The sequence below is a fragment of the Ictidomys tridecemlineatus genome, chromosome 9 (assembly GCF_052094955.1).
Source record: "Ictidomys tridecemlineatus isolate mIctTri1 chromosome 9, mIctTri1.hap1, whole genome shotgun sequence".
NCBI classification, from domain to species: Eukaryota; Metazoa; Chordata; class Mammalia; order Rodentia; family Sciuridae; genus Ictidomys; species Ictidomys tridecemlineatus.
This window is the reverse complement of record NC_135485.1, coordinates 12306384-12330512: the sequence shown is the minus strand read 5'-3', so window position 1 is coordinate 12330512 and position 24129 is coordinate 12306384. Positions and strand designations below refer to the sequence as shown.

Genomic DNA, 24129 nt, shown 5'->3' with positions numbered 1-24129 from the left:
AGGCTAAACTCCTTTAAAAATGTAGGATTTTATTTCCCGGATAATAAATCCAATATTTAAAACCAATAAATTTCTCAATTACAAATAAAATTCCCTGCAAAAATTACTAGCAGCATCACTAATGCCAATACCTGCTGATATAAAGCTTCACCATTTTATTTATTTTTTTTTTGTTTTTTTTTTATTGGTTGTTCACGACATTACAAAGCTCTTGACATATCATATTTCATACATTAGATTGAAGTGGGTTATGAACTCCCAATTTTTACCCCAAATGCAGATTGCAGAATCACATCGGTTACACATCCACAATTTTACATAATGCCCTATTAGTAATTGTTGTATTCTGCTACCTTTCCTATCCCCTACTATCCCCCCTCCCCTTCCCTCACATCTTCTCTCTCTACCCCATCTACTGTAATTCATTTCTCTCCTTGTTTATTTTCCCATTCCCCTCACAACATTTTATATAGCAATGAGGGTCTCCCTTCATTTCTATGCAATTTCCCTTTTCTCTCCCTTTCCCTCCCATCTCATGTCTCTGTTTAATGTTAATCTTTTCTTCCTGCTCTTCCTCCATGTTCTGTTCATAGTTGCTCTCATTATATCAAAGAAGACATTTGGTATTTGTTTTTTAGGGATTGGCTAGCTTCACTAAGCATAATCTGCTCTAGTGCCATCCATTTCCATTTCCCTGCAAATTCCATGATTTTGTCATTTTTTAGTGCTGCGTAATATTCCATGGTGTATAAATGCCACATTTTTTTTTATCCATTCATCTATTGAAGGGCATCTGGGTTGGTTCCACAGTCTAGCTATTGTGAATTGTGCTGCTATGAACATGGATGTGGCACTATAAGCTTCACCATTTTAAAGACAATACTGGTATTCTATTTTTTTTCAAAGGAGGTTAACAATAGAGATTTTTCATGGATACTAACAGAATGGGATGATAAACAGAAGCAGACACACCAGGAATTTCACTGATACATATTAAAATTAATTGATTAGCTGTCAATTTCTTTGTAATTTTTCAGAAACTTAAAACATTGAAATTCATGAGGATTACTTTTTTAAAAATAATTATTTTTTGAAAGTACAGCACTATTTTTCTTCCTTCAATACAAAGCTACAAGTCAGTTTGACCATTCCATGGACAATGGAGTTTTATGTTCTAGGGAAATTTCTTTGCTGAGTTTAGCCCTTTAAAATAATCTTTTCATGAAAATTATGAGCCATATTCTAACTCATTATTTTCAACATGGGCATACAAAGCTCTCCTTTGCTACCTTTATTGAACTGTTCAGAAGCAATGTGCATCAAAATTTCTCATGGCTTTTTTATCCCATTATAAACATTTTATCCCACTGGCAACACCAGACTAGTAGAAGTTGAAGTTTATTTTTCAAGTTAAGCTAGGCCCAGACATTAGAGACAAACATCCAAAATCAAGCAGTCTGCAAGTCAAATGCATTCCACTGGTACAACTGATTCCACCACCTCCTGCATATAAGAACATCACTCCAGGAACTACCCCAATCCCATATTACCAATTTTTTCCTTTCAACTGAGTTATTTTTCCTAGTACAAAATATGCTCTGAGTTTCCCCATCTTAAAAAAAAAAATAAAATTAAAACCCAAAATGTTCCTCTTTACCCCCATACCCTCTCTTGCTACCTCCCAATTTCTATTACTCCTAACCAGAAAAACAAAAACCTTAAAAGAGACTTAAATTTTCTTCTGCCCACTCCAGTTTTTGCCTGCCACATAAATTACTCTCAGAAAAGTCACTGAATACTTCTTTACTTGCCAGAAGTGATTACTTATGAATTCTTATCACCTGTTAGAAGCATTGGCCAGTTGGGTCTCCCCTCGTGGTAATATTGCCTTCTGACACATCACCCTCTCCTTATACTATTGATATCACCATAGTCTCTTCTGGTTCTTCTTTATCTCCCTACCTTTAAATGCTGCCTAAGCTATAGGGAACTCAAAGTTGAGATCTCTTCTCAATCTATACTCATTCTTCAAGTAACATGCAATCTCTAGGCACTGGATGCTATCAGATACCATCAACAGAAGAGAGACTTCCAGGCTCATCTGCCATGCTGGATAGCTCCTTACACTTGGAACTCACATTTAAATGCCTATTTCTCAAACACCAAATTTAATCATGTCTAATATAGAACACTTATTATTTATTTCATCCACCTGCCATGAAACCTGCTCTTCCTTCTTCAAAGCAAACAATCAATAATTTGAAGAGAGAACCTACAAAATGGGAGAAAATCTTTACTGCATGTACCTCAGATACAACATTATTCTCCAGAATATATAAAGAACTCAAAAAAACTTAACACAAAAACAAACAAAAAACAAATAAACCAATCAATAAATGGGCTAAGGAATTTAACAGACAATTCACAGAAGAAATACAATCGATCAACAAATAAATAAAAAAGTTCAGCATTTCTAACAATTAGAAAAATGCAAATCAAAATACACTGAGATTCCATATCAGTCCAGTCAAAATGGCAATTACCAAGAATATAAGTAACAATAAATACTGGATGAGGATGTGAGGGAAAATAACACTCATACATTGCTGGTGGGACAGCAAATTGGTGCAACCACCATGGAAAGCGTATGGAGATTTCGAAGAAAACTTGGAATGAAACCAACCATTTGACCCAGTTATCCTACTCCTCGGTTTAAACCAAAGGACTTAAAATCAGCCTTCTACAGTGATACAGCCATATCAATGTTTACAGCAGCTCAATTCACAATAGCTAAACTATGGAACCAATCTAGGTGCCTTCAACAGATGAATAGATAAAGAAATTGTAGTATATATGCACAATGGACTATTACTCAGCCTAATTTAAGAAAATAAAATAATGGTATTTGCTGGTAAATGGGTGGAACTGGAGAAATCTATGCTAAGCGAAATAAGGCAATCTCAAATAATCAAAGGCTGAATGTGTTCTCTGATATCTGAATGATAATTCATGATGGGGACAGGGAGTGGTGGGAAAAACATAGATAGGTACATTGGATTAGACAGAGAGGAGTGAAGGGAGGGGAGGAGGTATGTGGATAGGAATGATAGTAGAATTAATTGGACATTATTACCCTATGTGCATATATGACTACACGATCTGTCTAACACTACATCATGTACAACCAGAAGAATGAGAAGTTATACTCCATTTACGTATGGTGTGTCGAAATGCATTCTACTATCATGTGTAACTAATAAGAATAAAAAATATATAAAAAGGAGGAAAACAGGCTCCTGTTTTCTCTATCATGGGGAATAATAATTTAATCCTTCTGGTTAATCCAACCTAAATCCTTAGTTATCTTAGATCTCTTTTTCTCACATGCTACATCAGATACATCAGCAAATCCTACAGACTATTTTCAATCTTAGACTTCCATTTGTGATGGTTAATTTTAGGTCAATTTGACTGAATTATGGATTACCTACAGAAGTGATTAAGGATTACTTCTAGATTAGGAGTTACACAGAACTGGTTAAGGATTATTTCAGGGTATATTTGTGAGAATATTTCCAAGAAAGATTGGCATGTGAGTCAATTGGGGGAAGACATGTTCTCAATGTGGGCCCAGACAGAACAAAAAGGGGATCTCCTCTTTCTCCTAGAACTGGGATATACTCTTATTTGTACTTAGACATCAGAATTCCAGACTGTTCAGGCCTTGGACTCCAGGTCTTAATACCAGCAGGACTACAGGTTCTCAGACCTTTGTTCACAGATCAATAGTTACGTGGTGTTTTAGTCAGCTTTTTGCCTGCTGTGACTAAAAGACCCATCCAGAACAACTGTAGAGGAGGAAAAGTTTATTTGAGGGCTCACGGTTTCAGAGGTCTCAGTCCATAAGAGGCCAGCTCCATTCCTCAGGGCTCAAGGTGAGGCAGGACATCATGGCAAGAGTGTGGCAGAGGAAAGCAGTTCACATGATGACCAGAAAGCACAAACTACTCACCAGATACAAAATATATACCCCACAGCCATGCCCTCAATGAATCACTTCCTCTAGCCACACCCCACCTGCCTCCAGCTACCATTCAGTTAACCCAATCAGGAATTAATTCACAGATTAGGTTAAGGCTATAACCTGATCATTTCTCCTCCAAACCTTCTTGCATTGTCTCGCATGTGAGCTTTTGTGGGACACCACATCTAAACCATAACACATGGGCTTCCCTGGTTCTCAGGCCTTCATACTTGGTCTATCATACTAGCAGCATCCAGGGTCCAGTTTGCAGACCACTTGTCACGGAAGTTTACAGCCTCCAAAACCATATAAGCCAATTCCCCTAATAAATCCCCTCATATCTATCTATCAACATACAATACATGCATGTATAGATATGTATGTTATTGGTTTTATATCTCTGAAGAATCGTAGCTAATACACTATCCTTCTCACAATCCAAATAACCATAAACCTCATCCCAACCATGTCTTTCCTGGATTGCTGAATTTCTTCCTTACTAGTATCCCTGCTTCTATAATTATACTTCTGCAGTCATACCGAGGATATGACAACTATGGCCCACAGGCCAAATCTAATATACCACCTAATTTTGTACAGTATGCAAGTTATAAATAGTTTATTTAAATTTTCAAATTATTAAAAAAATTCAGTACATGTAAAAATTTATGAAATTCAAGTTTCAATGTCCATGAATAAAGTTTTACTGGACTACAGTTGCACTCATTCGTTCATGTACCATCCATTACTGTCTCCCCACTGCAACACAAGAGAGGAATGGTTGAAACAGAACTATGGTTTAAATGGTCTAAACTACTTATTCTCTGGCCTTTATAGGAAAGGTGTCCAACCCTTCCCTGGTCTACACCACACCATACCTAGTCAGATCACAATATTCTATTCAAAGTCTTCCAATTCCTTCCTACTTTATTCATGGTGGAAGCTGACATCTTTTTAGTTCATATACTCCTATAAGAGATAGGAAAAAGAATTTGCAGAATGTCTATTACTCTCCACTTTGCTCAGTCTTTCCTAGCCATATGTCCTCCTGGTCCTCAAATGTGCTAAGCAAAAAAAAAAAAAAATCCTATTCCCAGATATGCTTGTGGTTCACTCCTTCAACTTCACTTTGATACAGGTCCCATTTATTAGTGAGGCCTTCCTGAACTATACTGTCCCTTTTTCTATTCAGTCCTTATTCCCCTTCTCTGCATTATTTTTCTTCATCTGGCATACTACATATTTGTTTATTTTTCAATGTGAGTTTTACTTTCTAGAGTGTAAGCTCTATTAACACAAGAACTTAAAATCTTGTTTTTTCTCACCACTTACCTGTCACATTTTTTTCATAAACCTAGAACAGTCCAGGCAAGGAACTTAATATGCACTTAATATTTGATCTGTGATTAAGATTATCTTAAATTAACATTTCATCTTTCTTCTACAAAGATGTTTTAATTAAAAAACAATCAAAGGACAAAAAATGAGTTCCTATAGATTGTCAACAATCATTATCAATAATCTTCAGAATGAATTAAATATTAGTCTTATCACCAGAGACAGAATAGTTCAGGAAATGCAATGGAGATTTTGTCACAAAGTAAATCCTACCTGTAATAGTAACACAAAGTGTTTACTTGCAAAATCCTTATTCTGTAGTCCACAGCATCCCAAGCATAAAACAGCCAGATTTCTTATTATAGGATGGACACTTATTATTCCAGGAAGAATCTAAAATGAATTAGAAGTTAATTTTGACCAAAGCAAGAAATTTATAATAATATATTAAAATCATGGTCTAAATGTGAATTTCCATTATTTTGTAAATCTACTTCACTGTCATATTGTCTATTAACTCCAAGAAGTCATTTTTCATTTAAAAAAAGAAAAAAAGGCAAATATTTAAATTGCAAAAGCCAGAATAATTTTCCTGAAACATAGATGATCATGTAACATCTCCAGTATGTATATCTATTAAAACTGAGTCAACGATTTTCAGTGCTTATAGAATAAGTAAAACTCATTAGAACAATATACACCAACCCTCATCATGTAGTCTTTCCCCATCTTATCATATATCATGCTACCCCTTGTTGTTAGCTTGTTCAACTGGTATGATCTTTTTTCTTTTTAGTGGTACTGGGGATCAAACCCAGGGTCTGCACATGCAAAAAAGTGCTCTGCCACTGAGCTGTAGCCCCACCCCCTTTTTATTTTGATTGAAGGTCTTGCCAAGTTGCCCAGGTTTGCTCAAATTTTCGATCCTCCTGAATCAACCTCTTAAGTAGACCAGCTCAACTGGTCTGATTTTGATGCTTCTTATTCAGAAATACAATACAAGCTACAAATGGGAACTGCACTGTTCTTTTAGTCATTATAGAAGCCACATTAAAGTAAAAAGAAACACATGAAACTAATTTTACATATTAACCTTATTCATTTATATATAAAGTAAAAAGAACTAGGTAAAACTAATATTATATTTTAATCTTATTTATTTACATTTAATCCAATGTAATCAAAATATTATCACTAAACATGTACTCAATAAAAAACTTATTAATGAAATCAACTCATATTCTGTTGTTTGTACTGTCTTTGAAAGCCAATTTTTCAAAAATCCTTTTAGGATAGATATCTCAATTTGAAGTAGGTTTTAATGGCCACATGTGCCTAATAGCTATTGTATTAAACATTCTTCCCTCCCTTTTTCACATAAATATCTACTCCAATTATGATTGCTTATGACCACGTAGCCCTTTTTCATAGCACATATTAAAGGCAATGGTGTTCACTCGTTTATTTTACTTAACTGATATTCTCCTCTCTTGACAGAAGAACCATAATGGCAGTCTCTAGGTTATATATACCATGTATAATTATATTCCCAGCATTTACTATAAGTATTCAATAAATATATAATATTTATAATATTATATATTATAATAATCTATAACATTTTATTTAAAACACATAAATATAATTATTTTATTCAAATATCTAATTTACATTCCTTTATTCATCTTTTCAATCTTTAGCCATAGACTGTCTGTATAGTCATTATGATCACTCAATTTTGTATTTTCTTCACTTAATACACACACACACACACACACACACACACACACACACACACACACTTCATATTTACTCTTCAATTTTAGAGTTAACTGTATTACAATATGCCATTCTCTAATAGGACCAGACGTAAAGTTCCCAAGCAGAGTTTAAAAGGGATTACTTTTCACTAAAGATTCTGCTTCTCTAAAAATAAAACTAAATTCTAAAGGTTGAAGTAGAACCTATACTTTAATAAGAAGCACTAGATAGTTGTCTAGAGCATTTAGAAACTCATGATATCCCAATAAAGGAATTAAATTTCAGATCACACAACTGGCTATTTCTCACTAATCACAAATTAAATTAATTTGAACAGAATCCTTAAAAGCTTGAGCATATTCAGAATCTGTTTTCTGATGAAAAATGTCATTAAAGAAAAAAAGGAAGACCTACATCTGTACTGTCTAATACTGTGTCCTCTAGGCACATATGGCTATGGAGCACTTGAAGTATAACTAGTCAAGCTTGAGATACGGTAAAAGACTTAGTATGAAAAACGATATAAAATATCTTAACAATTTTAACACCAAGTAAATCATAAAATACCATTTTGGACATAAACAAACAAAAAATATTTGGACATACATGTAATATGTCTTAATATATTAACATTAATTTTACCTGATTCTTTTTACTTTCTTTAAATGTCATTACTAGAAAATTTTGAAGTTACATAAGGTTTCTATGATATTCCTATCATAAAGTACTGTTCCTGAGTTTTGTAGTACTTATGTTCTAATGTCTACACAATGGAGACTATAAAAGTTTACTTTAAAGTCCTTTAAATATAGTCATGAACAGCAGAACACAATGGCACACATCTGTAGTCCTGGCCACTTGGGGGACTAAAGCAGACAGACTTGTCTGCTTGAGCCTAAAAATTTAAGGCCAGCCTGGGCAATAGAGCAAGAACCATCTCAAAAAATAATAATAATAGTAAATGAACTCTTTTCACAGGGATCACACTGTAATCTTCTCACAGTCTTTTTCTACACCAATATTCCAGCACTTAAAATTTTATTTTTTATATGATTAAGTTATCTCCTCTTTTTACTCAAAGAATGAAGTCATTCTGCTCTTTCCAATGTGAAATAAGTTTTTCCAAATCTTTTAAAAGAGTAATTATTACTTTTGTACTAGGTCCTTTATACACATTACCTTATTTAGTTCTCACAATATGAAATAGTCATTTTAAACATTTTTTTAACTATTTGTTTATCAGATGCTTAAAATAGTAATCTTTTATACTTTTGAAACCTAATGAACGTATTACTTGAGAAGAAGGACTGGGGTAAAATAAAGCTTCAAAGGTCAACAACATACCAAAGATTCAATGATTCCATTCATGGTTGCACCTATGCCAGTTGAAATGGACATCAGCTTCAATAGTTCATAGCATAAAATAAGACATTTCTGTAGTGTTTCAGCATCATTCTAAAATAAAAGACAAAATATTCACCATTACTAAGAATATCTTCTGCATGTTCCCTAAATGTCTGCTTAAATGCCTAGGGCATACTGTCATTTCATATATACTCCCTGGGTGATTTTTTTTGTTTTGTCTTGTTTTTTTACTCCCTGGATGATTTTATCCAGTCATACACCTCCATTTATCATCTATAAGGTAGACTAACTATTTTCTAAGTTTCAGATTCGTAAATATAAACTGTTACATTTATTCTTGGATGTTCCACAAGCCTTTCAAACTCAACATGTACAAAAGGGAACTCATTATTGCCCAAATCTCTCCTCGTACTGCGCTCTCTTTCTTCATAACATCACCGTTATCTATGCAGCAGTCTAAAGTAAAAGACCTAGAATATGCTGAATTCCCTCTTTTTCCTGTTGTAAATTCCTAAAAGCCTCTGAAATATGTCGCTTCTTTCCATATCCAGTCATCTTATTCACACTGCCATCATCTCAAGCCTACATCACTATAGCAGTCTCCCACTGTTACACCCATTTCCTGAAAAACAGTGATCTTTCTAAGACAGAATACTCCTACCACTTAAAATACTAATGGATTCTTGAGTAAAGCACAAATTCTTAAAGATTTTTTATATAAAGCCTTACATGATCTTGCCCTCAATTTTCCCCTAGATTTATTTATTACCTCTCCCTCAATTCTCTAGTCATGTCAATCTGAAGTTTTAAAACAAAGCAGGTATTCTTTAACCTGTGGGTCATCACAAATCATTCCATCAAGGAGAGATACCAGAGTTCATTAAAAGTACACATGTAGATCACTCCTTAGATCCCAATCCTACCTCTACCATTTACTATCAGTGTGAATTTAGGCAAATAAATTAATCTTTAGAAATGAAGATAATAGGGCTGGGGTTGTGGTTCAGAAGTAGAGCGCTTGCCTAGCATGCATGAGGCACTGGGTTCAATCCTCAGCATCACATTTAAAAAAAATAAAAGTATTATGTCCATCTACGACTAAAAAATAAATATTTTTTTAAAAATGAAGATAATAGTACCAACCTCATGGGGCTAGGGTTGTGGCCCAGAGGTAGAGCACTTGCCTAACATGCGTGAGGCACTGGGTTTGATCCTCAGCACCACATAAAAAAATAAAATAAATGAAACTATTGTGTCTACCTATAACTAAAAAATAAATATTAAAAAAAAATAGACCAACCTCATAGAGTGACAGCTACAATCAAATGAATTGAAGTGCCTGAAGAACTAACAGAAAAAACATCCTTTTACTGTTCACTTAATATTTTCATTCAAATCTCAGGTTAAAACACTTCTTCCATAAAACCTGTATTTCCCAATCATAGCATCTATTTTGCCATGCTCTATTTGTACTAAAATAGCTTTATACCCTTCAAATAGGACAATTAGACAAATAAATAGTCAGAGTCAACATAAAGAGATAACAATCATAACAAACCACTTTTGCTAATATTCTCCTAATTTATTTGCAGTTTGTCATTTTTTAGATTGTATTTCAGATTTGAAAATAAATTCAGTCATTCTCAATGGACAGATGAAGTGCTGGAATGAGGAAGTCCATGGCTAGAGATATAATGATATGGATATAACATAGCTTATGAAACCTTTTTATATAGTAAACTTTCCAAGTCAGCATTCTACTTATGAAAGTACTATAAATAGCACTCCCTAAACCAAAAGTATAATATAAATGTTCACTACAAAGGCAAGATCCAAAAACAATCTGAATTAAGTTAACATCAAATTTAATAATTGATATCAATCTATCCTATGTTAAAGTCATTTTGTTAGGAAATAAATAATCCATTTTTGAGACTAATTTATCAAATGACCAAAGTTTTAAAAACTGTTTAAAAAGTTTTAAATATTATTAGATATCAAGATTAGTATTTCATTAAAAATAACAAAACTTTTTCTAAAAACATTTAAAGTAATTACACTTTAAAAAACAGTCATGGTGGTGTACTACCTTGTAATCTCAACAACTCAGATGGCTGAGGCAGGAGGATCTTAAGTTCCAGGACAGCCTGAGCAACTTAGAAAGATCTTGTCTCAATAAAAAAAAAATAAAAAGGGCTAGGGATGTAGCATAGCGAAGTGCCCCTGGTTCAATCTCCCCTCTCCCCAAGGAGGAAAATAAAAAGGAGTAATTAACATTCCAAAAAACCACGTAACAGCATGGTTACCAATGAAATGCTTTAACTGGCAATAGAAAGGTCATTGGTCTGAAAGGTCATTGGTCTTCCACAAATAAGGGAACAATGGACATATTTTCCTTTTTTAAATGGTTTTTTAAACTATGTTGCGGGGAGTGAATAAATACATAAAACTGAGAAGTAAACTACTGGAATACTACTTTCCCTGAAATAAAGAAATACTTCAGATTTCAGAGATTAGTATGACAAGGGAACAAAAAAAAGTCCTAGCTACAGGATAATTAAAGTTAATTAAGGCTTTTCCAAGTCCAAAAATAGAAAGGAAAAAGGGAAACAAAAAAATTTTCCCTATTTTAGTTCATTTTGCTACTACCAATTTCTCCAAAGTGAATATATTCTGCCAGTTTTGTGAGTTAAAGAAAATAAGATTTAATTGAGGTAATTAATTACATTTGAGATTTAGTATAAAAAAGTTATTGATTGATGAATATTATTATTCAAAGTACATGTATAAAGACACGAATTGGTGTGAATACACTTTGTATACAACCAGAGATATAAAAAATTGTGCTGTATATGTATAATAAGAATTGTAATACATTCCGCTGTCATATATAAATGAAAATAATTAATGAATTTTAAAAGTTATTGATACCTTCTCTATGTGGACTTCTTTAATTTCAAGTTGTTCTGTCTCTTTCAACAGGTTTATTTTGGCATCTTCTAATGCTTTTACTTCTTCTTTTAATTTTGATGCCTGATTAAAATCTTGTAAGGTAATGCAATTGTCCAAAGCTTCTTTTGCTTCAATTAGTTTAACTTTTATTTCAGCCATCTAGGAAAAAATAAATACTGATTGTGTAAACACTAAACAAAAATTATTAATGTGAAAATCTATAGAAAACATGAGTATTATTTTAATATCTCAATGACCCAGAACTTAAGCAATAAAACTTACAGTCACAATCTTCCTGAATTATGAATCAGCAAATCTCCAGACTGACAAAATCTGGTAACTTTGTAAATACTTTTATAGTTTGATATGTAATAAATAATTTGACTTTGTGAACAATATCACAAAATCATATTGTAAGAGGAATTAGACTTGCACAACTACATTACTCAAACACTTCTTTAATTTAAAAGAGACTGACCTTGATTTCTTTCTTCCTTGCATCAGATGGATCAACATTAACACCAACAGTTACAATAGGCGCTCGAATCTCTGAGATAATTTCTGTAACCTGATAAGTTATAATTCAAATTATAAGGTTTACATATCTGCAAATGATGTCAAATTGCTACATGAAACTCCAACTATTATCTGTCATATGTCATTTACAGAAAAACAGAGCAAAATATATAGGTAAAAGTAGCACACATTCTGATTGCTAGACAGTTTTAGAACAAAAAAGACTGAACACATCTGACTAAACACTGAGGATATCTGAAGGGAAATAGGCACAAAGATGTTAAAGATTAATTAACCGTCATATGATATCTGAAAAACAGAAAAAATAAATTATGATGCCCATGATTAGACACTATAAACTAAAATTCTGTCTAAACTCTTCAACTCATCTCTTGTCTGGCTTTGTGGGAATTAAATACAGAAAAGTAGAATATCCTTTTATTCTTCTACTGAGTACAGAATGCATAAATATTAATAGCATAAACAAGGAGCCATTTGGACACTGGAGATGGCTAATTCAGGAAAAGGCTGCCTCCCAAATCAAAGTACTGTAGCAAACGCTAGATAATCACTAAGAACATTGTAGAAAGAATTGAACCTGCAACTCAGACTACATAATTATGTGAAAATAATACAGGTCTCTTTTGGCTAACCTAGAAAAAAATAACACTTTTGAAAACAGTATTGTAAATAAAATTTATTTCCATATTTACCAAGCACTTTATGAGTAGTACCTCATTAAACAATAAAGGTAGGTTTCGTTGTTATTTTGTAGTTGAGTAAAAAACCTAAGTAACATGCCCAAAGACACAAAGTCAGAAAGTATCAGAGGGGTTTCAACCCAGGTATTTGTGACTTCAGCCAACTCTTAGTACTGCAGTACCCAGTGCCTCATGGGCAAAACCTCATCCTACTACTACTCACTTCCTCCCAAACCTATTCTACTTTAAACTGATTAAACAGAGTAATAGACCCACCAAAGGAGGAAGGTAGGTTAAAAATGTGTATGTGTGTGAGAAAGAGTGAGAGACCGAGGTAGATATATGGATTTTTAATTTTTAAAAACTTGTTAGACAAAACAAAAAGTTCTAAAGAGAAATTAAAAGTCGTTGACCAAAACCACTTTATCAACAATGAACAAAATCACTTACAATTTGTATTCTCTTATTATCATCTATAATGATATGAAGTAGTCTTTCCACAAGAAATGAAATTAGGGATATAGGAGTTGTGGGTAGAGTAAGAATCTCCTGCAAAATAGCCAACAGTCGTTTCCTACAATCAAAGAGATTTGTTTTAATTTAAATATCACTATGATAGAACACATTTTATCTCTAACATTTCACTTACTTAAATTTATCTCAGTTTTTTCATTTACGTTTATCACTATAGGTTAAAAAAAACCCATATGTACAGACTAGGTAAAAAAAAAATCCATATTCTGCAAAACAAAGTTTATAAACCACCCTATAATCTTCAATAAATCAAAATAAAATGACAAAGTCCCAAACATGAACCAAACCTTTTAGAAAGTAGTACTACTAGCCCTCTCTGAAATAAATACAAATAGAGATTTTTTTTTAACTAAAAGCTAAAAAAAAATTTAGTCTGAAGAAACTCAAGTGGGTTAACATACATATACATGCACATACACACACTATCATGATCCACAGTGTCATTTTAGTTAATAGACTACATATATAATGAGAGTCCCATCAGATTAAATTGGAGCTTAAAAGAATGCCTAATAACACAATAGCCACAGTAATATAGTTCAGCACATTACTCTGTGGTGATGCTGGCATAAAAAATAAAAACCCATCACATTTTTACCAATATAAAAGCATAGTGCATATAATTCTGTACAGTTACAGTATGTAATATTTAATAATAAACAAGAACTATTGTATATATTTAATAATAAATATATTTATTTATATATTTATTTAATAATAGGTGAGTAGCTATTGGTTTATGTATTTACTATACTGTATTCATCATTATTTTAGAGTGTACTTCTATTATTAAAACAAAAGCCTACCATAAAACAGTATTCCATTTTATGTTACGCTGGTGGCAGCCTTGTGTATGTTATAGTCTTATCATTACACCAGGGGCCCATATCATGCAACCTACACCATCTTGGTTTTTGTTTGTACACAGTATGATGTTTGCACACCAACAATATTTAATAACACATTTCTCAGAATGTTTCCTTTCGTTAAATGACACATAACTATATGTCTATGTGTATATATACATATAGAAATATACAGAAAAGAAAAATGAAAACTTTTTAAAACACTTAGAGAGCTAGGGTAAATATGTCCAATTATTATAACAAGACCATTATTCCAATATAGGAAATTAGAAGAGTAAATATGAAAAAGGATTAACATTTACACATACCTTCCTCCTTCTTCACTGGTATCCAAAGACTTGATAATCAGAATCAATTGCTGACCTATGAACTCTTTTGTCATCAAATTTTCAATGTAAGAAAAATCACCTTTTTGTTCTTCAGTAACTACTGGAATGCTCTGGATGTAACTAAAACAAGCAAAATTAATAAAGTAGGATCTAGTGGACACCAAAGACAAGTTGATTCCCACCTTTAGGCCAGAAAAAGATCTTTTTCAATTAATATTATTCTAAAAACATGAAGTTTATACCCATTCAATAATAAATGTTATTATAATGAACTCTGCACACTTTTGATGGAGCTAAAGAATTAGAAAATGTATTTTCTACTAAAAATATTCAAGTTCTGAATCTCCTGTCCAAAAGTCCAACTAGTCATAAAAATCTAGTCTTTCCTCATCATACCTAATTAACAATCATTCTTTTGTTTAAAACAATAGTAATAATAGTAATTACACAAGTAATCCATGAATAGAACTAAAAAAATTTTAAATGAACAATTTCATAAATGTACATTATCCTTTCTTAGGACCCTATTTCATTTCTGTAGTGTTCTTATTTCATTGAATGTACTACTAAAAAAAAATCACCATTAACTACCTTTCATCCTTATCATTGCCCAAATTGAAGCCTTTCCCAATCCTCATATCACGATTATATTCAATACCCTATCACAAAGGTCTCCCTTTCTCATGTGTAAAACCCCCCAAAACAAACCAAAAAAAAGGCTACTTGAAAGCAAAATTAAGACATTTACAAGGAAGCTTAGTAGACTTTTTGTTTTAATCAGTGAAAATGGGAAGCACCCTAAATATCTAACAGAGAAATAAATCAAATGCTACCAATGTACTATGGAACAATAAACTCTTGTCAAGACTATACAGATCTATATTTAACAACATATAATGCCTTTGGCCATCAACACTTAAAAAAATAAATAAATAAACGGAAAACAAGAGTGTATACACACACACACATACTTATAGAGCTGTTCTTTTATTTATTTGTGTGGGGGGTGGGGCAGGTAATAGAGCTCTTTTTATATTTTACTTTGAGAAAGGGTTTCACTAGTTGCACAGGCTGGCCTCTAACTTGTGATCTTCCTGTGTCTGTCTCTCAAATAGCTGAGATTATAGGTGTGACCCAATACACCAGGCTAGTATGCTATATTTAAAAAAACAAGAAAAAAAATCTATGTATACATTTACAGTAATATATATAAACAAGGAGGTTTCAAAGTACATATCCCACATTGTTTAGTTGTTAACTAATCAATCAATTAATCAATGGGATTGGGAAAGCAAGAAATAAAAGGAGAACTCAATATTTTTATTTTATGTACTTTTGTAATTTGAATTTTTACAAGAATGAATATTTTACTTGATAATTTTAAAGTAAAATGTATAGAAATAAGTTATGCAAATAATTTAAGAAAAACACATTTTTTAAACTTTAAAACTAAAATCTACATGGTAAGTTTTTAATATTAAAACTGGCCATAAAATCCCACCCAGAGTTGAAAACTATGGCCCAAGGACTAAATCCACTATGCTATTTTCGTACATCTTATAAGCCAAAAATAATTCTTACTATTAAATTTTTTAAAGTTTTTACACACTGCATATTATACAAAATTCAAATTTTAGTGTCATAAAAGTTAATAAAATTTTATCAGAAAATAGCCACATTCAAGTCACTAACATAATGTATTCAGCAAATTTTGCACTACCGTGGCAGAGCCAAGTAATTTCTTTTAAATATTTATTTTTTAGGTGTAGTTGGACACAATGCTTTTATTTTATTTATTTATTTTTATGTGGTGCTGAGGATCAAACCCAGGGCCTTGCATGTGCTAGGCGAGCGCTCTACTGCTGAGCCACAATCCCAGCCCCACAGCTAAGTAATTTTGACAGGGAATATATGGCCCACAGATAGGAAAACATTTACTATCTGGCACATAATAATAAGTTTACCAATGAATTAAAAAAAAACACACACACACACCATTATTATTAATTTCATGGAGAAATATTCATAATCATGTCTCAACAGCTTTGAGGAATAAAACCATAAACATATTGACTACTGACCAGTATAGGATATTCTCCAGAATACCTAATATACATACCCATTTATCTCTACCTGTCTAAAAAGGGGTTTTTAACTTACTCCCAATCAAGCATGACTTTGAAGAAAGGGCTAAGACCGACACACAAACACAATAAAAACCAAAAGAAAAAAAAATTTACCTCAGTAAATATTCTGCATATATAACAGGTTCTGGCAAAATCTGCTCTAAAAATTCTTCACCTTGATCCCCTTGTAATTTCAAATATTCACAAAGAGCACGCCAATACAAAGCTATTTCAGGAGTTAATGTTTCCACTGGAATCAACTTCCTTCATTAAATAAGAAGACGATAAGAAAAAGAATAATCTTTATAGTTAAAATTTTGAATAAAAATTGAAATGAAAAGATTTGCTTTATAATTACCGTTCTTTTAATGACATCATAAATTAATTATTCACACACAATGAACAAATATACAATAGGGATGCATGTTTTTGGATTTTCTCAGGGAAGGCTAATGCAAAAATCAAAATAATAAAATAAGAGATCACAGCTAAAGTAGACAGTCTATAATAAATCAATGCATTCTTATAGTACAGGGGGGGAAAACTAGAAAAAAATTAAAGATATTGGTATAAAGCAATAGGGAGGAAAAACTAATTTTATTTGCAGAAGTTCATAAGCACAATTCAAATAATGAATCCCTTATGTACCTGCCATCATTGTTTTTACAGATTTCCACCAGTTCACTGAGAGGAGTCATTGAAAATAAGGCATTAAGAACTGACACTGCCACTTCAGAAGAATTTTCTACATCCAACCTATGAAGCAACTCCAAGATATTTCCTTCAGTGAAACGTAACCAGCCCCGGAGAAGATGCTTCTGGATTGCTTGTTTCACAGCATCTGTTGGATCATTTGAAACATAGATAAACAAAGGCTCCCCCTAGCTTTCATTTCCTGTACTTCATCCGTTTTCATTAATTTCTTTCAGATTGATGTTAACATCAAGACGATATTTACAATACAAATAGATTAAGAAGCAGAACAAAGCATATTAAATAAAGAAAAGAAAAATACAATGATACTGCAAAGTTATAATGATGCTCACTTCCAACTACAAATGAAAAAAGTTCAGCACCAAATACCCAACTAAAAAATTTTGTATTCCCTCTACCCTAAGACAATGGGCTCCAGGTATTAGCCTAGAATTTATAATATCTATTATTCTACTTTGTTGCATCTATAACACAATTCTACTTGCAGAAGTGAATTAAAAAAATATACATCAATGCACAAACCTTTGTCTTAGGTTTTAAGACTATCCTACTCAATGACTTTGGACAATGTTTTTCAGACAAAAGTTTGTTTTCTTGCTATAGCAAAATTGCACCATCTTGGCCTTCCCATCAGAGTTGGGAATTTTAAAACATCATTCCTATAAGTAGATTCTGTAGTTTAACAGATGGGGAGAGGGATATTATACTGGCCTAATGCACCAGTATATGGTCTGTCAAGTATTTGCCAAGATACACAAATTTTAAGAAAGATAAAGGGCACAATCCCCCCAAAAAAACTGCCAAATGTTTTCTCTGTATAAGGAGGCTGACTCATAGTGAATTAGGGAGGGGGGAGCATGGGAGGATTAGATGAATTCTAGATAGGGAAGAGGGGTGGGAGGGAAAGGGAGGGGCCAGAGGATTAGCAAGGGCAGTAGAATGTGATGGACATCATTATCCAAAATACGTGTATGAAGAATCGAATTGGGTGTCAACATACTTTATATATAAACAGAGATATGAAAAATTGTGGTATATTTGTGGAATAAGAATTGCAATGCAAAAAAAAGTACATATATAAAGGCATGAATTGGCATGAACATACTCTATATACAAAGATATGAAAAACTGCACTGTATTTTGTAATTGCAATGCATTCCGCTGTTGTGTATTTAAAAAAATAAAAATCAATAAAACTAAAAAAAAGGGGGGGCACAAAAAGATTCTAACTTTTGATGTTAATTATCTCCATAGACCTAAATATAGTTTCTCCATCTATGAAACAGAAAGGTTGAAAGCTCAGCTCCTTCAAAATTCTAAGATCTTTAACACAATGAAATGTTTTCTGTATGACCCACCAACTTCTACCAAGTTTATGGGAATGACAGGCTTACTCACCCTAATTTCTAATACTTGTTTCCTAAACCCCAGTTAGTCTGACTTCAAAATCTAGTAAAACTTTCATATATAAAGATGTATATCTTACCCGATCTGTCATTAAGACCTTGCTGAAGGATCATTACTCTTTGAGCAATGGACATTGCTCTCATATGAACTTTTTCAGCTAAAACCTTAAAAAGGTAACAATAAAAAGATGGTCATTAAACTTAACACAATTTATAGATTTCTTAACTAGTAATATAAATAACATTCATCTTAGTAAGTTAACCAGAATCTCCAAAAAAACTCGGACAAAAATTCAACCTAAATTATCTATACTCTCCATAATCTTAGAGAAACCACTATTATGTGCTAAGTATTTTCCAAAAGTACTTAAAGAAAATGGCTTCTTTTAATATGCCTGCAAAAGTATTGAATATATTTACCTGATAAGCCAGTTTTCTGACAGACTCTTTTACATCCTTGGTGCGCCCCACAATTTTTGGCAAAGTCTTTGCTGAGGGTGCAATGCATGATAACACTGCACGCCTAACTTCTGAATTTGAATCATTTTCAACCAAAGTAGCATATGCTAAAAATAAAGTAATACATTTTAGTACTAAAGAAATTATTTAACAAGCCTTATTTTAAATTTTTTTTAAATTACATATTTTAGTCTCACATACTTAATTTTAACTGAAAATATTCTCCACCAACTTCCCTTCTAAGGACAGAATGAGAAATTAAAAATAAACTAGGTGTGCCTAAAAATAACCCTAAAAGTGAAAAGAAAATTTACTTTGTGGGAAGTTTATTTTAAACTGATATGGCTTTATTAGGATCCATGATTTGAATTTTTTTTTTTTAAAGAGAGAGTGAGAAGGAGAGAGAGAGAATTTTTACTATTTTATTTTTTAGTTACCGGTGGACACAACATCTTTGTTTGTATGTGGTGCTGAGGTTCGAACCCGGGCCAGGCGAGCGCCCTACCGCTTGAGCCACATCCCAAGCCCCAATGATTTGAATTTTTAAAGAATGCACGGTAAAAATAACTTCTGGTGGGCCTCACTAAAACAAAATCCATTTCTTATACTTAATTATATTTATTCTTGTACTTTTCACATTGTCCCCAGCTTCATTATCAAGTACATGTTGACTATCAAACATATATGTTTTATACAACATCATTGTGCATGTCATTTAACACCCCAAAATGCCAAATACTACAAGCTATCAAGCTTGATTACAAAACTGGTAACAGGGACAAGTGAATAGTTAAGCACAAAAGTATCTAAAATATATCTAGCACATAAGGAAAAGTGAAATTGACAATTTTATGACTCCAGAGGTAAAGTTTTTTTTTTAAATAAGGGATTAAAAAGTACAAATCCTAACAGAAGTTAATAATTCTGACACTAGAATTTCTGCTCAAAAAAAGACCTAAAGAAAAGTGAAACAGGGAGGGGAGGGGAGGGGAGGGGAGGGGGGATAGTAGAGGATAGGAAAGGCAGCAGAATACAACAGACATGAGTATATCAATATGTAAATCAATGGAAGTGTAACTGATGTGATTCTGCAAGCTGTATACGGGGTAAAATGGGAGTTCATAACCCACTTGAATCAAAATGTGAAATATGATATATCAAGAACTATGTAATGTTTTGAACAACCAACAATAAAAAAATAAAGAAAGAAAGAAAGAAAGAAAAGTGAAACAATGATTAAAAACTGGAAGACATATGTAAATCATATAATCTAAGGATTTTCTTTTCAGAATATACAAAGAACTCTAATAAATCAATTAAAAATTGATTTTTAAATAAAAAACAGATAAATGGATAAAACACACTGACAGGCATCATATAGAAATAATAATGCATGTGTAATGATGTTTTGGTCAATGACAGACTAAAAGCATGTGACAGTAGTCCCATAAGATTACAAAGGAGCTGAAAAATTCCAATCACCCAGTTACATCTTAGCTGTGGGTAACATATCATAATGCATTATTCACATGTTTGTGATGACAAATATAAATTAACATACTACACTGCCATTTATATAAAACAAAGTACATACAAGGTATAGCATTTAATACATGACACTAATAAAACACTTCTTATTGGTCTATGTACTTGTCATACTTTTTACGGTTTAGAGTATACGCCTTCCACTACTAAAAAAGTGTTTGTAGAAAAGTAATGTCATGCCATGTTGGCAGCAGTCTCATACATCTCATATTCAGCACATCTCTTGATTGCACCAAGAAAGCACATTGAAAAATTGACCTATAGCATCCAGTTTGTATAAGTATTCTCTATGATGTTCACACAACAACACAACCAGAAAAATGAACCTAAGAACACAAAATGTATTCCCATACTTACATGACACATGACTATATCTGGCTGCTAAATATATGAAAACATGAGCAACAATGGGATACACACACGCAAACATACACCCACATCACCACTGCATTTTAAATCTGATATTACTAAATATTGACAGGATATGGATCAATGAACACTTTCATGTTCTATTACTTGAAATATTAATTGTAAATCATTGTGTAGAGTACTCATACCTTATCTAATAAAGCTGAACACACATATATTCCAAGTCCACTGTTAGGCATAAACCTTATAAAAATATTTGAATATACATACCAAAAGCTATGTAATTAAGAAAATTCATAATAACAATTTTTTTTAAAGCAAAATAATTGGAAACAATTAAAAAATACATTAAGATTAGAAATAATAAACTATTAACTCCAAACAACAGAATGCTATATAATACATTAAAAAAGTATCACATATAAACACTAAAATTAAAAATAATTTTGAAACAAAAATATAGTACAGTTCACACAAAATGATAGTCAAAACTTTACAAGAGCTGCATATGATTACGTTTTTTAACTAAAAATTAAGTTTTTTTTTCAAAAAAGCAATAATAATAATTACTTCTCAGGGACAGGTATACAGTTGTGAGATATAGACAGGCCGACTTCAAAGACACTGATAATGTTCTTTTTTTAAATATTTTTTTAGTTTTCAATAGTCCTTTATTTTATTTTATTTATATGTGGTGCTGAGAATCAAACCCAGTGCCTCACACATGCGAGGCAAGTGCTCTACCACTGAGCCACAACCCCAGCCCATGTTCTATTTTTTTAAATACATTTTTTTAAGTAGTGGTTGCTACTTGGGTGTTCTACTCTTCTGTATGTGTGTGTGTGTGTGTGTGTGTGTGTGTGTGTGTGTGTGTTACACATACATACATATGTAGTTCAAAATAAAAAAAATTACAATTGCTGAAAAATTAACAAAATCAATAAAAACTGAAAAGATTTAGGAGGTCACACATACCTTTAACCACTGGACATTCATCATCCTTGGGATCCTGAAGTCGTGAAAGCGCCAGGACTGCTTGTATTCTCACATTTGGAATTTTATCTTTTAATCTAATAAGCATGGCTTCATTAATTTTATCAAACAAATCATCATCAATCTGGGCATTTTCTGGCATACTTCCCAAAAGCTTGTTTATGAGCTGGCATACTCTAAATCTGACTGCATTGCTGTTTGCTTCATGAGACTAAAACAAAAACCAATATTCCTAGTCAACATACCATTCCTAAATATTCAATGCCACCTGAAATGACAACAGTAATTCATTATTTGCTAATAAACTATGAATGCATTTATACATAACTATATAAAGATACTTTTTATTTAGTTTGACAATTTGAAAAAAAAATATTTACTAAATTACAAATTATTATCTTTGTAGGAACTTGTAAAATAGAAAACTCACTGAAAACAAGTGAGAACTGATTGAAAGAGATCATCAAACACTTGATGCTGAAGTTATTTGTAAAGCCCACCTTTTACTGTTAACCAGAGTTGTTATATATTCATTCACAGATATTTTCTCAATCACCAGATATTGTCCTGACATATACAAAATTTAAAGTAAAAGTTTCTACATTATTTCCCCAAGGTGCTAGTTTTCATAAGTACCTTTAAGAGAAAAGTAAACAAATAATTTAAAATGCCACCATCTTCCTCTTCCTCATCATCTTCCAAATTGGACTGGTGAAATGAAGTAACAAATTTTGCCGCGAATTCTATTACCCTCTCCACGGCTGGTTCCCGTTTATAAACCACCATAGCATATTTAAGGTAATGAACAAACTCCTCATGAAAAACTGATTTATCATCCATCTGAAAGACAAAAGAAACCCCTCATAAACTGCACTGATTAAGATCCTTTAACCCAACATGACCCTAATACTGTGAGAGCACTAGCCAAAACACAAACAAAAATCATTGGTAAGCTCAGTTATCCAAAACAGCAAAAACAAAGAAGTAAGTCTGCACGAATTTCTCTCTATAAACTATAATTTGCACTTCTCAGAGGGTACACCAGAGTGACTTTTGGCAGTTATAGAATTCTTATATTTTCTTTAAATGCCCTTGAAATTTTCATTACGCATTTAGTGTCACTGGAGTATAAACCTGCTTTTTCATGAACTCACAACCAACACTGACATATTTAGCCCTTTCTATCACCTGGAAATTTCCCTTGGTAAAACTTTCACATTCTATCCCATCTCCTACTTAAAGCCCTATTATACTTCCTTACAATTTTTCTTTGATGTCAAGATACCTTATCTTCCCCAAAATCATTGTCCCTTTGCTCCCTAGGCTCCACTCAAAACACACAGTAAGGGAAGGGCTAAGTTCCGAAGCCTAATGGGCATTTGATGACTGGTTCCAGCTTGGCGGTGGCAGGAGGATGGGGCTTTTCTGCGAAACGACGGCAGAGCCACCGAGCCCACTCTGAGTACTGACGCTCGGTGCCTCGGCGCCTTCCAAGTTCAGGGCAGGCTCAGGATTAATGGTCCACACCGCCCCGGAGATCGCAGGAGAGGAGGGAAGGGTCAGTGCAGAAAAGCCAGGGCGGGTCCCCGGGTGGACAGCGCCCCCGGCGACTCGGGCAGGTGGCCTGATCACTGTAAGCCGCGGGTCACGACAGCGAATAGGGGTGGAGGCAAGATGCATCAAGTCCGCAGAGCGACAGGAGGCCCTCGGGGAGGCTGGGCGGAGGAAGGTGGGGCGCGGCGCTCAGGCGCGGGCCGCTGCCAGGACAGCTTACCGTGCCGTAGGTGCGACTCAGCGCCACCACCAGTTTCGCCTGGTTCTGGTGAGGCTGCTGTGCCAGCCGAAAGGCTTCCTTAATCGGCAGCAGTCTCTTCTCCGCTCCCATGGCGCCTAGATGACTGCCGTCGGCTCCGAAACCCAGCAGTATAGTCTCCACTGACTCCCGCAGGCCCGACTCTGAGCGTCCAGGGCGTGGTTACCGCCAGAGCGTTCAAATAACTCCCGCGGGAGATTGAAACATCGCGAGAACGCCGCGAGCGCTTAGGATGCTTGAGCGGGAAGAAAGGAGTCCATCCACTAAGAGCCCGGCGACTTGGGCGCATGCGCCTAGGGTGTGTTTCCCCGCCCCCGC

The 24129-nt window shown here is 33.5% G+C and overlaps 1 protein-coding gene across 2 annotated transcripts in view; it reads right to left on the bottom strand.

The window, feature by feature from the left end:
* Ncapg (non-SMC condensin I complex subunit G) overlaps positions 1–24069 on the bottom strand; it is a 36924-nt gene extending 12855 nt beyond the window's left edge. For both annotated transcript variants that reach the window (XM_005318938.4, XM_040292603.2), the window contains exons 1-13: positions 23773–24069; positions 22635–22838; positions 21981–22209; positions 19053–19198; positions 18713–18797; positions 17161–17353; positions 16627–16776; positions 14366–14506; positions 13108–13231; positions 11919–12008; positions 11420–11599; positions 8468–8578; positions 5636–5755 (exon numbers count right to left, since the gene is read on the bottom strand). In XM_005318938.4, the coding sequence (XP_005318995.2) occupies positions 5636–5755; positions 8468–8578; positions 11420–11599; positions 11919–12008; positions 13108–13231; positions 14366–14506; positions 16627–16776; positions 17161–17353; positions 18713–18797; positions 19053–19198; positions 21981–22209; positions 22635–22838; positions 23773–23883 (1884 nt within the window). In that variant the 5' untranslated portion in view covers positions 23884–24069. The remainder of the gene's footprint in view (positions 1–5635; positions 5756–8467; positions 8579–11419; positions 11600–11918; positions 12009–13107; positions 13232–14365; positions 14507–16626; positions 16777–17160; positions 17354–18712; positions 18798–19052; positions 19199–21980; positions 22210–22634; positions 22839–23772) is intronic.
* Between the last annotated feature and the right edge of the window lie 60 nt (positions 24070–24129).